General features: G+C 44.0%; 1 protein-coding gene across 1 annotated transcript in view; it reads right to left on the bottom strand.

Moving 5' to 3' along the window:
* Positions 1–1,186: 1,186 nt before the first annotated feature.
* The window catches only part of LOC126412887 (zwei Ig domain protein zig-8-like), a 1,343,258-nt gene continuing 1,332,007 nt past the window's right edge, over positions 1,187–12,437 (bottom strand). The window contains exon 9 of the mRNA XM_050082777.1: positions 1,187–1,314. Coding sequence (XP_049938734.1) covers positions 1,187–1,314 — 128 coding nt within the window. The remainder of the gene's footprint in view (positions 1,315–12,437) is intronic.

Consider the following 12,437-nt stretch of genomic DNA (forward strand, 5'->3'; position numbering starts at 1 on the left):
TAATGTATGTACATTTAACAGAAAACAGCATTTTGTTTATCATTTTTACATATGGAAGGTAGTTGGAATGCAGTCTCTCAAATTTGGCACATCAAATGTAAGAAACGCTTAGTATTTATAAATATGATTTCACAGCAAATGGATGTTCAAGACTCCCCTATTTTCCGTCCCACAACAGTGAAAGGAAGTTTCTCACTCATAACTAAGTTTTGAATAGTTATTATAAATTGGTTCTTCTGTTCTCCAAGGTGCATTAGTATGAAAATAATTTTAACGAGGTTGTTTTTGAATATATGTAGTTGAATTAACTGTAATGGCTTCGTTTGTTTGGCGAAGTTTCCCTTTTCTATGACATTAGTGACAAGATGGACGAATTTTATTAGAAAATGCGTAGTCGTAGGATATGCTCGCGGTGATGTATAGAGGAAAGAACGGATGATGCGTTTCTCCCAGTATTATGAATATGATAAGCAAAGGAAATCTTCAACAAAAGAATACAAACTGCATTCTTCTAAATTAATACATGGGAAATCCTATCTTAAAGTAAGTCATTGTTCAAACGTGGCATTTAGTGAGCAAAGAAATTGTATAGGAGTGTCTTACATTCCTTCATATTAGATCAATGACAGAAAAGTGTCCCACGAAACTAAGAGGTTGAGACTCGTGTGTTGCCTTTCATCTCAATTGACCAAAACCTCCAACAAGTGGAAAGCATTCTAGAATTAAGCGGAAAGAAACGGATGTTCAGAAGGCATGGGGTAGCTGTTGCACTGCATCTCTTTTATAATTCTTCAGTCGATCCTAAATATTTTACGTTCTGGATGGTCTGCTCGTCAATTTGCACCTGCAAAGAAACTTCCTTTATCGTTCGCTTTACCTTCTCTACAACCTATGTCACTTGGTTTTGCAAACTACAGCACGCTACAAAAAGTTACGGTCCTACGTTTGCGAAAGGCTCCTGTAAGAAGAAATGTCCATCCAGACAACTGTACAATCGTAAAATATGGCTAAATGTAACAACCGCCACCAGCGCCGTTAGGAAGCGTTCCTGTGGCGTCTGGAGACTGAAGTCGTGAGTCGACCCGGCGAACCCCCTGCGGGGTGCGGCGGACGCGTCCGCTGCGGTCGTGGGGCGGCTGTTGAGCGGGGCGGAGAATGCGGCCGCCAGTGCTGCCTCCCAGCGTTATCAGCTGATGCGGGGGCGGGCGGCGGCCGCCGCGACGGCGCCGGATAGCAGCAGCGACGCCGCCCCCGGCTGCAGGGGGCGCCTCGCAGCGCTCCACGTCTCGTGGTGCACCGCCGCCTGCGTCTCGCCTGCAACACCGCACATGCTGACTCTGTACACGAGGCAGGTCGCACGGAGCTGGCCGAATACAGTGGCACCAAAACTTCAGGCGCGGCCCGTGGAAGCATGGGGCACTAAGGAACGAACGTTCTGATCTGACGAACCGCGCAAATCTCCCACTACTCTCTTCCCCCCTCCCCGTACCCGCACTACCGCGTCATACAGCCTCCTTGCCGATGTCCTCGGTAATAACGCTAGCAGAGAGCTCGGTTTGTCGTTTACTGTTTCCATTATGTGGTTTTGCCAACGGCCTTGCCGGAGTGGATACACCGGTTCCCGGCAGATCACCGAAGTTAAGCGCTGTTGGGCGTGGCTGGCACTTGGATGGGTCACCATCCGGGCCGCCATGCGCTGTTTCCATTTTTCGGGGTGCACTCATCCTCGTGATGCCAATTGAGGAGCTACTCGACCGGATATTAGCGGCTCCGGCCACAGAAAACCATCATAACGACCCGGGAGAGCGGTGTGTTGACCACACACCCCTCCTATCCGCATCCTCAGCTGAGGATGACAAGGCGGGCGGATGGTCCCGATGGGCCACTTGTGGCCTATAGACGGAGCGCTCTAAAATCTGATATTCACTGACTGTCCGTCCCTGGGGACTTACGCCGTCGTAACACGGACAGTGCATTCGTACGTGAACGTTTAGTGTACCGAGTTACTGACGTCACAGCATGGAGTAAGCATGTTTGTGAGTTGTTCAGACCTAGCAGAGCAGTACCTAGCATACCAGATTTCCGAACGCGCGTCTGAACGTAGACCAGCGAGATAAAAGAACGCCACCTATGTCACATGAGTCACATGACGCCATCTCTCTCCAGTACAGAGTCGCGAAACCCCATATCACCTTTCAGTTAAAATACAAGTACCAGGGAATTTATGAGCTCTAAAAAACACGTTGTTAGTTGTCGATTTTTTGTAATAAAATGAGGGAAAATTTCATGTTGGTGGCTAATGAATTATTTAACTAGCAGCTTATGAAAGTAGACCTTTTCGAGGATACAGCACATTGATGATCAATAACACATTGTTCTATATACAATTTGTTAAAATTAAATGTCATTCAGTAACATATTTATGATTAAAACTTTCAGGAGAAGGAAAGGATCAAAGTGTGGCCACACTCACCGTTCTGTCCGCCTAACGTAATGCGTAGAGACTCAGGATACTAAATTGATAAGTAGTGCGTTGCTGCCTCTCATCTCACAGGATCCTTATTTTTTTTTTCTTCACATGTCCCAATAGGTTCTGATAGTTTCTTATTAGTTTCAAAATATTCTGTACTATCCGATGGTGTGTAAATACACTCCTGGAAATTGAAATAAGAACACCGTGAATTCATTGTCCCGGGAAGAGGAAACTTTATTGACACACTCCTGGGGTCAGATACATCACATGATCACACTGACAGAACCACAGGCACATAGACACAGGCAACAGAGCATGCACAATGTCGGCACTAGTACAGTGTATATCCACCTTTCGCAGCAATGCAGGCTGCTATTCTCCCATGGAAACGATCGTAGCGATGCTGGATGTAGTCCTGTGGAACGGCTTGCCATGCCATTTCCACCTGGCGCCTCAGTTGGACCAGTGTTCGTGCTGGACGTGCACACCGCGTGAGACGACGCTTCATCCAGTCCCAAACATGCTCAATGGGGGACAGATCTGGAGATCTTGCTGGCCAGGGTAGTTGACTTACACCTTCTAGAGCACGTTGGGTGGCACGGGATACATGCGGACGTGCATTGTCCTGTTGGAACAGCAAGTTCCCTTGCCGGTCTAGGAATGGTAGAACGATGGGTTCGATGACGGTTTGGATGTACCGTGCACTATTCAGTGTCCCCTCGACGATCACCATTGGTGTACGGCCAGTGTAGGAGATCGCTCCTAACACCGTGATGCCGGGTGTTGGCCCTGTGTGCCTCGGTCGTATGCAGTCCTGATTGTGGCGCTCACCTGCACGGCGCCAAACACGCATACGACCATCATTGGCACCAAGGCAGAAGCGACTCTCATCGCTGAAGACGACACGTCTCCATTCGTCCCTCCATTCACGCCTGTCGCGACACCACTGGAGGCGGGCTACACGATGTTGGGGCGTGAGCGGAAGACGGCCTAACGGTGTGCGGCACCGTAGCCCAGCTTCATGGAGACGGTTGCGAATGGTCCTCGCCGATACCCCAGGAGCAACAGTGTCCCTAATTTGCTGGGAAGTGGCGGTGCGGTCCCCTATGGCACTGCGTAGGATCCTACGGTCTTGGCGTGCATCCGTGCGTCGCTGCGGTCCGGTCCCAGGTCGACGGGCACGTGCACCTTCCGCCGACCACTGGCGACAACATCGATGTACTGTGGAGACCTCACGCCCCACGTGTTGAGCAATTCGGCGGTACGTACACCCGGCCTCCCGCATGCCCACTATACGCCCTCGCTCAAAGTCCGTCAACTGCACATACGGTTCACGTCCACGCTGTCGCGGCATGCTACCAGTGTTAAAGACTGCGATGGAGCTCCGTATGCCACGACAAACTGGCTGACACTGACGGCGGCGGTGCACAAATGCTGCGCAGCTAGCGCCATTCGACGGCCAACACCGCGGTTCCTGGTGTGTCCGCTGTGCCCTGCGTGTGATCATTGCTTGTACAGCCCTCTCGCAGTGTCCGGAGCAAGTATGGTGGGTCTGATACACCGGTGTCAATGCGTTCTTTTTTCCATTTCCAGGAGTGTACAAACGCAATCTTTCTAAGGAATGAGTTCGTTCGATTGACTTTGTGTACAAGACAGCTTGCACCACTTGCGATAAGATATCGGGCATCTTCTTCTTTCAAGTTGTTCATTCCACACACTGTAAAGATCGTGCTACTGAACAGGAAAAGTGATCAAGTCAGAATAACTTTAGGATCACTAAAAAGTAAGAACGGAGATATAATTTTTACCTTATGTGCAGATCTGTAAGTATGTTTCGTACTATTTCTAATGGAACGCTTAACAGCCGAAGTCCTTACTAAGTGGACATGGTACTTTTCTTTTTCCCTTAACACTAGAATGGCGGGTGGGGTCAAAATCACCCCTGTCTTACGTTTTCCGTTCGTTGTCATATCCAATTTAATTACGTCTTAAATGGAATTTTATGACTTTATTTAATTTTTTCTCCTGTTTTTGTAGCTGTTTCAGGATTTACTAAATATTTTAATTTTATTTCCCATTTCATCCAGTATACCTAGATGGGTGGATGGGGTCAAATTTGGCCCCATTGCAATTTCTCTTCTAAATATAAGTAAATTATGCAATAATACAGTGTCAACAGTGAGAAACAACGCACAGCATTTGCTCCTGTTTGTTGCAACTTGGCACGTGTACATTACAGTATGCCGCAACTCATGTTGTGACACTCAGGCAATCTTTGTCCGTGAAACGTGTTTTCCAACATGTATCTCCAGAGTGGACTTTCTGATGAAGAAGTGTTAAATCTCTTACAGAATTCCGAAGTTGAATAGGAAATTGACTTCACTCATGAAGATGATGATTATATATCTGACATAAGTGAAGATGAAGATATTGTGAATTAGGGGCGATTAGTGGAAGAGGATTCAGACGCTGATACAAGTCAATCATCAACTCTTTCACCACAGTACGTACAGTTGGAAGCGTCTACAATGGTAGTTGCAAGGAACAGAACCGTGTGGGAGATGTAAATTACTCATCTTCTGGAAGGCGGTCAGCTGTGAATGTTCTGATGGAGTGCGGACGTCTCGCTGCTTATGCTTGCCAACGACAACACAGCCCTGCCATCAATACCTTGTGTCTTATTTTTGATGAAGCAATGCTACGTCTCATGAAGAAATACACAGAATCAAATACTTGAAAAGTATTAAAATACAATGACTGGGCTACTGGACTGTGTAACTTGAGGAACTGGAGAAACTGATAGCCATCATGTTTGGGGTGTATTGTGCACAAAAGGTATGCCTGTGGATGATCTCTGGTCTCACTTTTGGGGGCCTGCTATTATTTTTTGGCATACCAAATAACAGATTTCAGGAGCTTCTCATATTCCTCCGTTTTAATGAAAAATCAACAGAGGCTGAACGCCTGGCAGACAACAAATTCTCTCATGTATCCGAAATTTGGGGAAAGCATATTTAAAACAGTAGTCGCGCTTACCGCCCTGGAGAACATATAACCGTTGACGAGCATTTTTTACCAAGCAAATCAGGATGCCGATTTTGCTCATTTCACGTCCAACAAACCAGACAAATAAGGTCTCAAATTCTGGTTGGCAGTTGAAGTAACGACAAAGTATATTCACTCTAGGATCAATAGTATCCGGACACCCCAAAAACATACTTTTCTCATATTAGGTGTATTATGCTGCCACCTACTGCCACATACTCCATATCTGCGACCTCAGTAGTAATTAAACATCGTCAGAAGAATGGGGCGCCCCGCGGAACTCACGGACTTCAAACGTGGTGATTGGGTGTAACTTGCGTCATACGTCTGTACGCGAGATTTCCACTCTCCTAAACAACCCTAGGTCCACTGTTTCCCTTGTGATAGTGAAATGGAAACGTGAAGGGACACGTACAGCACACAACCGAAGAGGCCGACCTCATTTGTTGACTGCGACTGCCAACAGTTGAAGAGGGTCGTAATGTGTAATAAGCAGACATCTAACCAGACCATCACACAGGAATTTCAAACTGCATCAGAATCCACTGCAAGTGCTTTAAAATCTGGTCGGGAGGTGAGGACACGTGGATTTCATGCTCCAGGGGCTGCCCATAAGCCACACATCACGCCAGTAAATGTCAAACGCTGCCTCTCTTGGTGTAAGGAGCGTAAACATTGGATGATTGAACACTGCAATAACATTGTGTAGAGTGACGAATCACAGTACACAATGTGGCCATCCGATGGCAGGGTGTGGGCAAGGCGAATGCCCGGTGAAAGTCATCTGTCAGACTGAGTAGGCCAACAGTAAAATTTGGAGGCGGTAGTGTTATGATGTGGTCGTGCTTTTCATGGAGGCGGCTTGCTCACCTTGTTGTTTTGTGTGGATCTATCACAACACAAGCCTACGTTGATGTATTAAGCACCTCCTTGCCTCCCATTTTTGAAGAGCAATTCGGGGATGGCGTTTGCATGTTTCAACACGATCGAGCCCATCCCTGTGTGGACTGGCCTGCTCAGGGCCCTGATCTGGATCCTATAGACCACCTTTGGGATGTTTTGGAAAGCCGATTTCGTGTCACGCCTCACCGACCGACATCGATGCCTCTCCTCAATGCAGCAATCCTTGAAGAATGGGCTGCCATTCCCCAAGAAACCTTCCAACGCCTGACTGAACGTATGTCTGCGAGAATGGAAGCTGTCATCAAGGGTAAGGGCGGGTCAACACATATTGAATTCCAGCATTACCGATGGAGCGCGCCACGAACTTGTAAGTCCATTGCAGTCAGGTGTCCGGATACTTCCCATCTCACAGCGAATGTAACTCTTTACCACACCTCGGCGAACAGGACACGCATAGAGAGAAACCATCAGCAGAAGAGTACGTCGTTCTGTGTCTCATGGAGCCATTTGTAAATCAAGGAAGAAATGTGAGCACGGACAACTTCTTTAAGTCTCTTAAACTTGCTCAAAAACTAAAAGAGAGGGAAACTTCATTTGTTGGTACAATTAACAAGATCCGGCGTGAAATCTCCGATGAAGTAAGGAAGCCAAATGCTGTAATACATTCCACCACAATACTACACAGTAGTAACAACACAAACTGCACCTTGACTGTATACCAAGGAAAGAAGAATAAAAATATCATGCTTCTGAGTACCCTGCATGCTGAAATAGCAATAAACAAGGAAGGAAAAAAAAAACCTTAAACTGTAACGTTCTAAATGCAACAAAGTACGGAGTGGACGTGATTGATCAAATGACCCATAAATATACTACGAAGGTTACATGTTGGAGATGGCCCAATCATGTCTTCAACAACATACTGGACATGGCGAGAATAAATGCATGGGTCATCTGCAACACAGTAACGAACACGAAAATGGAAAGGATGAAGTTTGTACTTCAACTGCCAAATGAAGTAAAGGGAACGACAGAGCAAGAACATCAGGCAAAGGAAGAGGATACGAGACTGAAATCACCCAGACAGAGGAGGAAGTGCCAAATCAGCCTCTGCAAAGGCAGCGAAAAGTGTGTAAAGTGCGGAAAATGTGCACGTAAAACACAACTCACCTGTGCTAAGTGCGTTTAGCAGCTTCAAATGACTTGAGTGAAAAGTAATACAGAGCTGTTTGTAAAATACATGTGAGAGTAAAATGGACCAACGGTACTAAATGCGTCTAGAAGGTTGAATGAATAGTTAATAAATTAAAATCTATAGCTAAGAAACTTGCTAGCAGTAACAACAGTGTATTTGTATTATATATTGCAGTTTAAATAAATTAGTAATAATTATTTATATTTGCAAATAATTATTGTGATTACTAGAAATAAAGTGTGGATAAACAAATACTAAAAATAGCACTTGTTTAAGTCAAAGAAGAAAATATTTTTTGTGGGGTCAAAACGACCCTTTTCCGCCCTTTGAGAGTGGCGGAAACTCCGCTATTCTAGTGTTTTAACATTTTTATGGATATTTAAGTTTTGGTTTCTGTGTACTACAGGGAGAACAACATGTCTAGGACGTAGAGAAACGAAGAAATGTGGGTTTTAATAAAGCTATCGTAACTATTTTATTCCTGTCAGATTCGTAAATAGTGTGATTTGTGATCCAGATGCAGCCTATAACCGCCACTGGAGAGTGCTGCAATCGAATATACCATGTTGAGGTATACGTAACTTACGCACAAATCGCATCGTTCCTGGGAATTCAGCACCACGTAGAACGAACGTTAGAAAGCAAAGTCTGTGTGCTGACGGCGTGAGGTTACGGTAAGATAATGGTCTAACCATTAAACTCTGCGTGTCAGTAAACGGCTAAAGGAAGTGCTGGCGTATGTTGTAAATGGCTCTGAGCACTATGGGTCTTACATCTGCGGTCATCAGTCCCCTAGAACTTAGAACTACTTAAACCTAACTAACCTAAGGACATCACACACATCCATGCCCGAGGCAGGATTCGAACCTGCGACCGTAGCAGTCGCGCGGCTCCGAACTGAGCGCCTAGAACCGCTAGACCACCGCGTCCGGCATGTTGTAAATGCTCTTTAGTTCAAATATATCATCGAATTTGGAATTATGACTTGCAGAAAATTCTTCTGCTCTTATACCCTGTTTGCTCTTAGATGTTTAATATCACTTTGCTATTAGTGGAAGTAAGATAATAATCATATATACTCATTCTCTGCCTCATAGCCACTGATGCTACAGTATCTTATTGTGACCACTCGAAAATAAGCATAATATTTTGCAGACTGTTTTATCTGCTAGTTAAATTTCTCATAATTTGTATATATTCAACAGACTGTCCGTTAACACATTGGCACACTAACGAACTTACGAGGAAATTTTAAATACTGGCCCATATAGTCACATAAGTTGGACCTGCGGTATTATCCTTTCTTTACTCTGCGTCTGATTATTTATTAGCAAGTAAACATTTGTGATAGTTACTTTTCCTCCTTTAACGAATTTCGACTTGCATCCGTTGCAGCAACAGTTCATAATAACGTCTGTTACTAATGAACGAATACGTGAAAACAGGGCAAATAGTGGGAAACGAAAGTTAATATCATAGCGCAATAAGTAAACATCAGTGTGAAAACAGCTTCATCTAGCTACTTCCGTAGGATGTTGGTCGCATCCGCAGTATGGTACTCCCACTCTACAGATATTCCTCCTCAAACGCAGTAGTCAATGATAGAGTATGACAGTTGACAGCATTCATCTTTGCTCGAGACAATATCGACTATCGTCATCATGATGAGCAGAGGAACATGTGACATCTTGGTTTATGTAATACTATGAAATTAATATCCACAGAATTTATTATAAAATTTGATGGTTAACTTTCATTGAACTTTATAATTCTGAACTGTTTCAGTAAAAAATATATATGGGGTGAGAGTTTTATGAAACCCGCGTCGCCTAAAAATACCAAGCCCAAGATTTTTGCATTCTCTCGCTCACCATTTGCAAACGGTTTGTCCTACAGAAAAATGAGCAGAACATTCTTGTAGGAAATTTAATGTAGTTAAACTCTGCACTGGGATACTTTTTTGCTAGAGGCTGCGTTTTTTAATAATTCAAGAAAACGTACAATAATGACCTCCAACCGCGTGGCTCTTGAATAACTCGGAATCCGTGGCCTCCACCTATCCAAGTACGAAATCTGATTGCGGTAAAATATCCTACAAAAATTCCTGTTCATTTTCTCTGTAGGACTAATAGTATGCATGTGGGAAGAGTACAATATTCTAATCTGTGTCTTCTGAAGGCGTTGGTGATTGCGTCCCTGTATATGTGCGTACAGTAAACATTTCTTGTGCTGTATTATCCTTCTTTGTTAAATTTCTGTTCTGCATAAGTATGGAGGGAAGAGCTTAATCATATATAGCCACACACACTGCTGCTAGTCTGTCACAGGTTGTTTAGTTTACACAGCCTACTGGAGCTCAAAAAATGGCTCTGAGCACTATGCGACTTAACTGCTGAGGTTATCAGTCGCCTAGAACTTAGAACTAATTAAACCTAACTAACCTTAGGACATCACACACATCCAGGCCCGAGGCAGGATTCGTACCTGCGACCGTAGCGGTCGCTCGGCTCCAGACTGTAGCGCCTAGAACCGCACGGCCACTCTGGCCGGCCAACTGGAGTTCAGTAAATGACACAACAATGAGTTTTCTCCCTTTATTGCCTGCGTGCAATAACAATGCAATGTTTATTCATCCATTCTCATTCTTAGTTCTGTTATAAATGTATTTGTTTGTTTTTGGGAACTAACTGATTCTTCTATAACCTGTGTGAGAATAGCACAACAAAACGCATATCCTGAAATGAAGTACAAAAGCGACTTGACTGTACAAAAATAAATGCCTCGCCGTCAGTGGCTGAAGTTTCATCGAATGATATGTGTTCTCATTTATGTAGAGAATATTCTTAGGATTGTGTATGACATAACTTTGAAATCTCTAAATGAAAGGAATTCCCAAATAGTAATAAAATTTAGGGATACAGCATTAAGGGAGGAGTAAAAACCGGAATTTAACTCAAAAAATGTAGAAATACTTGTCAGCTCCAAAGAATAAGAAGAAGAGCACATTAACAATAGTTGTAACAAAATAAAACTGATACTGTCCTACCAATATTTAGCAACTAAGATAACAGAAGACGGAAGAAGGAAACAGCACATACAACAAAGGAATAAGAGAAGCAAAATTACTGTCCATGAATATAAGAGTTAATGAGCTGTTCTAATAGCATATATACCGTAACGAGTAAAATACTGTAATGATCTATACTGGGAGTGGAGATATTTATGGGCTTGAAACATGGTCAATGGCGACAGATGCAATGGTAGCTCTTAAATCACTTGACTAATGCTGCTGGAGATCTCTCTTAAAGATTAAGTGATCAGATAAATGACCAACCGGGAGGTCCTGCAAAGGATTAGTGAAAAATGATCATACACAGGAGTAGTTGGGCCAGTGAGATATGTGTTGTTGTGTGACATATATGACTAATTGCCTGGGATGAGGCGTAATATGGTGCCGTATGTCTTATGTACAGGTGCTGGGTACCCTAATGCGTTGCGATAGCAAGCTGAAGCGTGACTATTCACAAGGAGACAGTGTCTCCAAGTGTAGTTCGAAGTCTCTGGTATCGAAAGTTTGTAGTCTGAGTAGAAGTGCGTTCACTGCTAATCATATGTATTTATGATATAGCATTATTAAACTGTGTGGTGTATTATGAGCAGTAATGTGTCAAGAATAGCAATGCAGAAGAAACTAATGGGATTCCTTAAGAAAACCTATGTACTCTTTACTGAAAAAGTAGATATGTATGTTCCTCATAGTATCAAGTTATGAACAGAACTATGACCATCTGTTTTCTGCGAGAGCGACATCGACTTAAGAAGGCGCAAGGTAAATAGTTACAGTTCTGTCGACGGGGTTCAGACTTTGAACATGTCCACATGCAACTCTCATGTGAATTGTTAGGCTCTTACAAATAGCCACACTACCGTGGCTGTTAAAAAAGAAGTTTTTGCAACTGGTCATACTGTATGCTAACAACTAGTTTTTTGTAAATGGCCTAGAAGAAACATTACAAGGAAAGATATATCGAGAGACACCACGACTGGCATTTGTAAAACAAGCTATACATAGCGTAGGAGTTTTTAATTATACAGATATCTATAATTTCATGCTGTTCCGATAGGTGGCGTCACTGTACAAGCCTTCAAATTGGAGTCTGTAACTCCGCTGCATCGCAAGCAGGGAGCTCTTATTGCGCTTTTTTGACAGAAAACCGGAGCATCACGGATATTAGCAGGGACTTGGAGAATGTCTACGGAGAGCTGAAGGTGAACAAAAGCGCGGTGAGTCGTCGGACGAGGCATCTTCCATCTTCCCAACAAGGTCCCGCAAATTTGTCCGATCTTCGGAATGTCTACCGGCCGTACATAGCTTTGACTCCTGCACTGCTAGGCTTCACGGTATTCTTCGACACAAAAATGCAAACGAGTTTCTTGTACATGACGACGCATTGTCTGAAACAAGCCTATCGACCCGAACGTAATTCGCAAACCTACAGCCCAGATTTCAAACTTTCTGAAGTCCGTTTGTCTAGCCCAATGACGGATGCACTCCTCTGGAAGCAGTACTTGGATGATGTGGAGTTTATTGATGCAGCAAGGCGTTGGCTCTGGCCTCGGCCTTTTGAGTGGTACCATGCGGGCATACAGGCTTTCCCAGTGAGGTGGCCGAAGCGCGTCGTACTAAACGGATAAATATAGAGTGGGGAGTAATACCATGTACTGGAATCCTGAATATAACCAACCCACATTCAGATGATGATATGTGTTGCATTACTTATTTAATACCCCTCAGAGATCGATATCAAGGTCTTCCAACCA

The sequence above is a fragment of the Schistocerca serialis genome, chromosome 7, assembly GCF_023864345.2.
Source record: "Schistocerca serialis cubense isolate TAMUIC-IGC-003099 chromosome 7, iqSchSeri2.2, whole genome shotgun sequence".
NCBI classification, from domain to species: Eukaryota; Metazoa; Arthropoda; class Insecta; order Orthoptera; family Acrididae; genus Schistocerca; species Schistocerca serialis.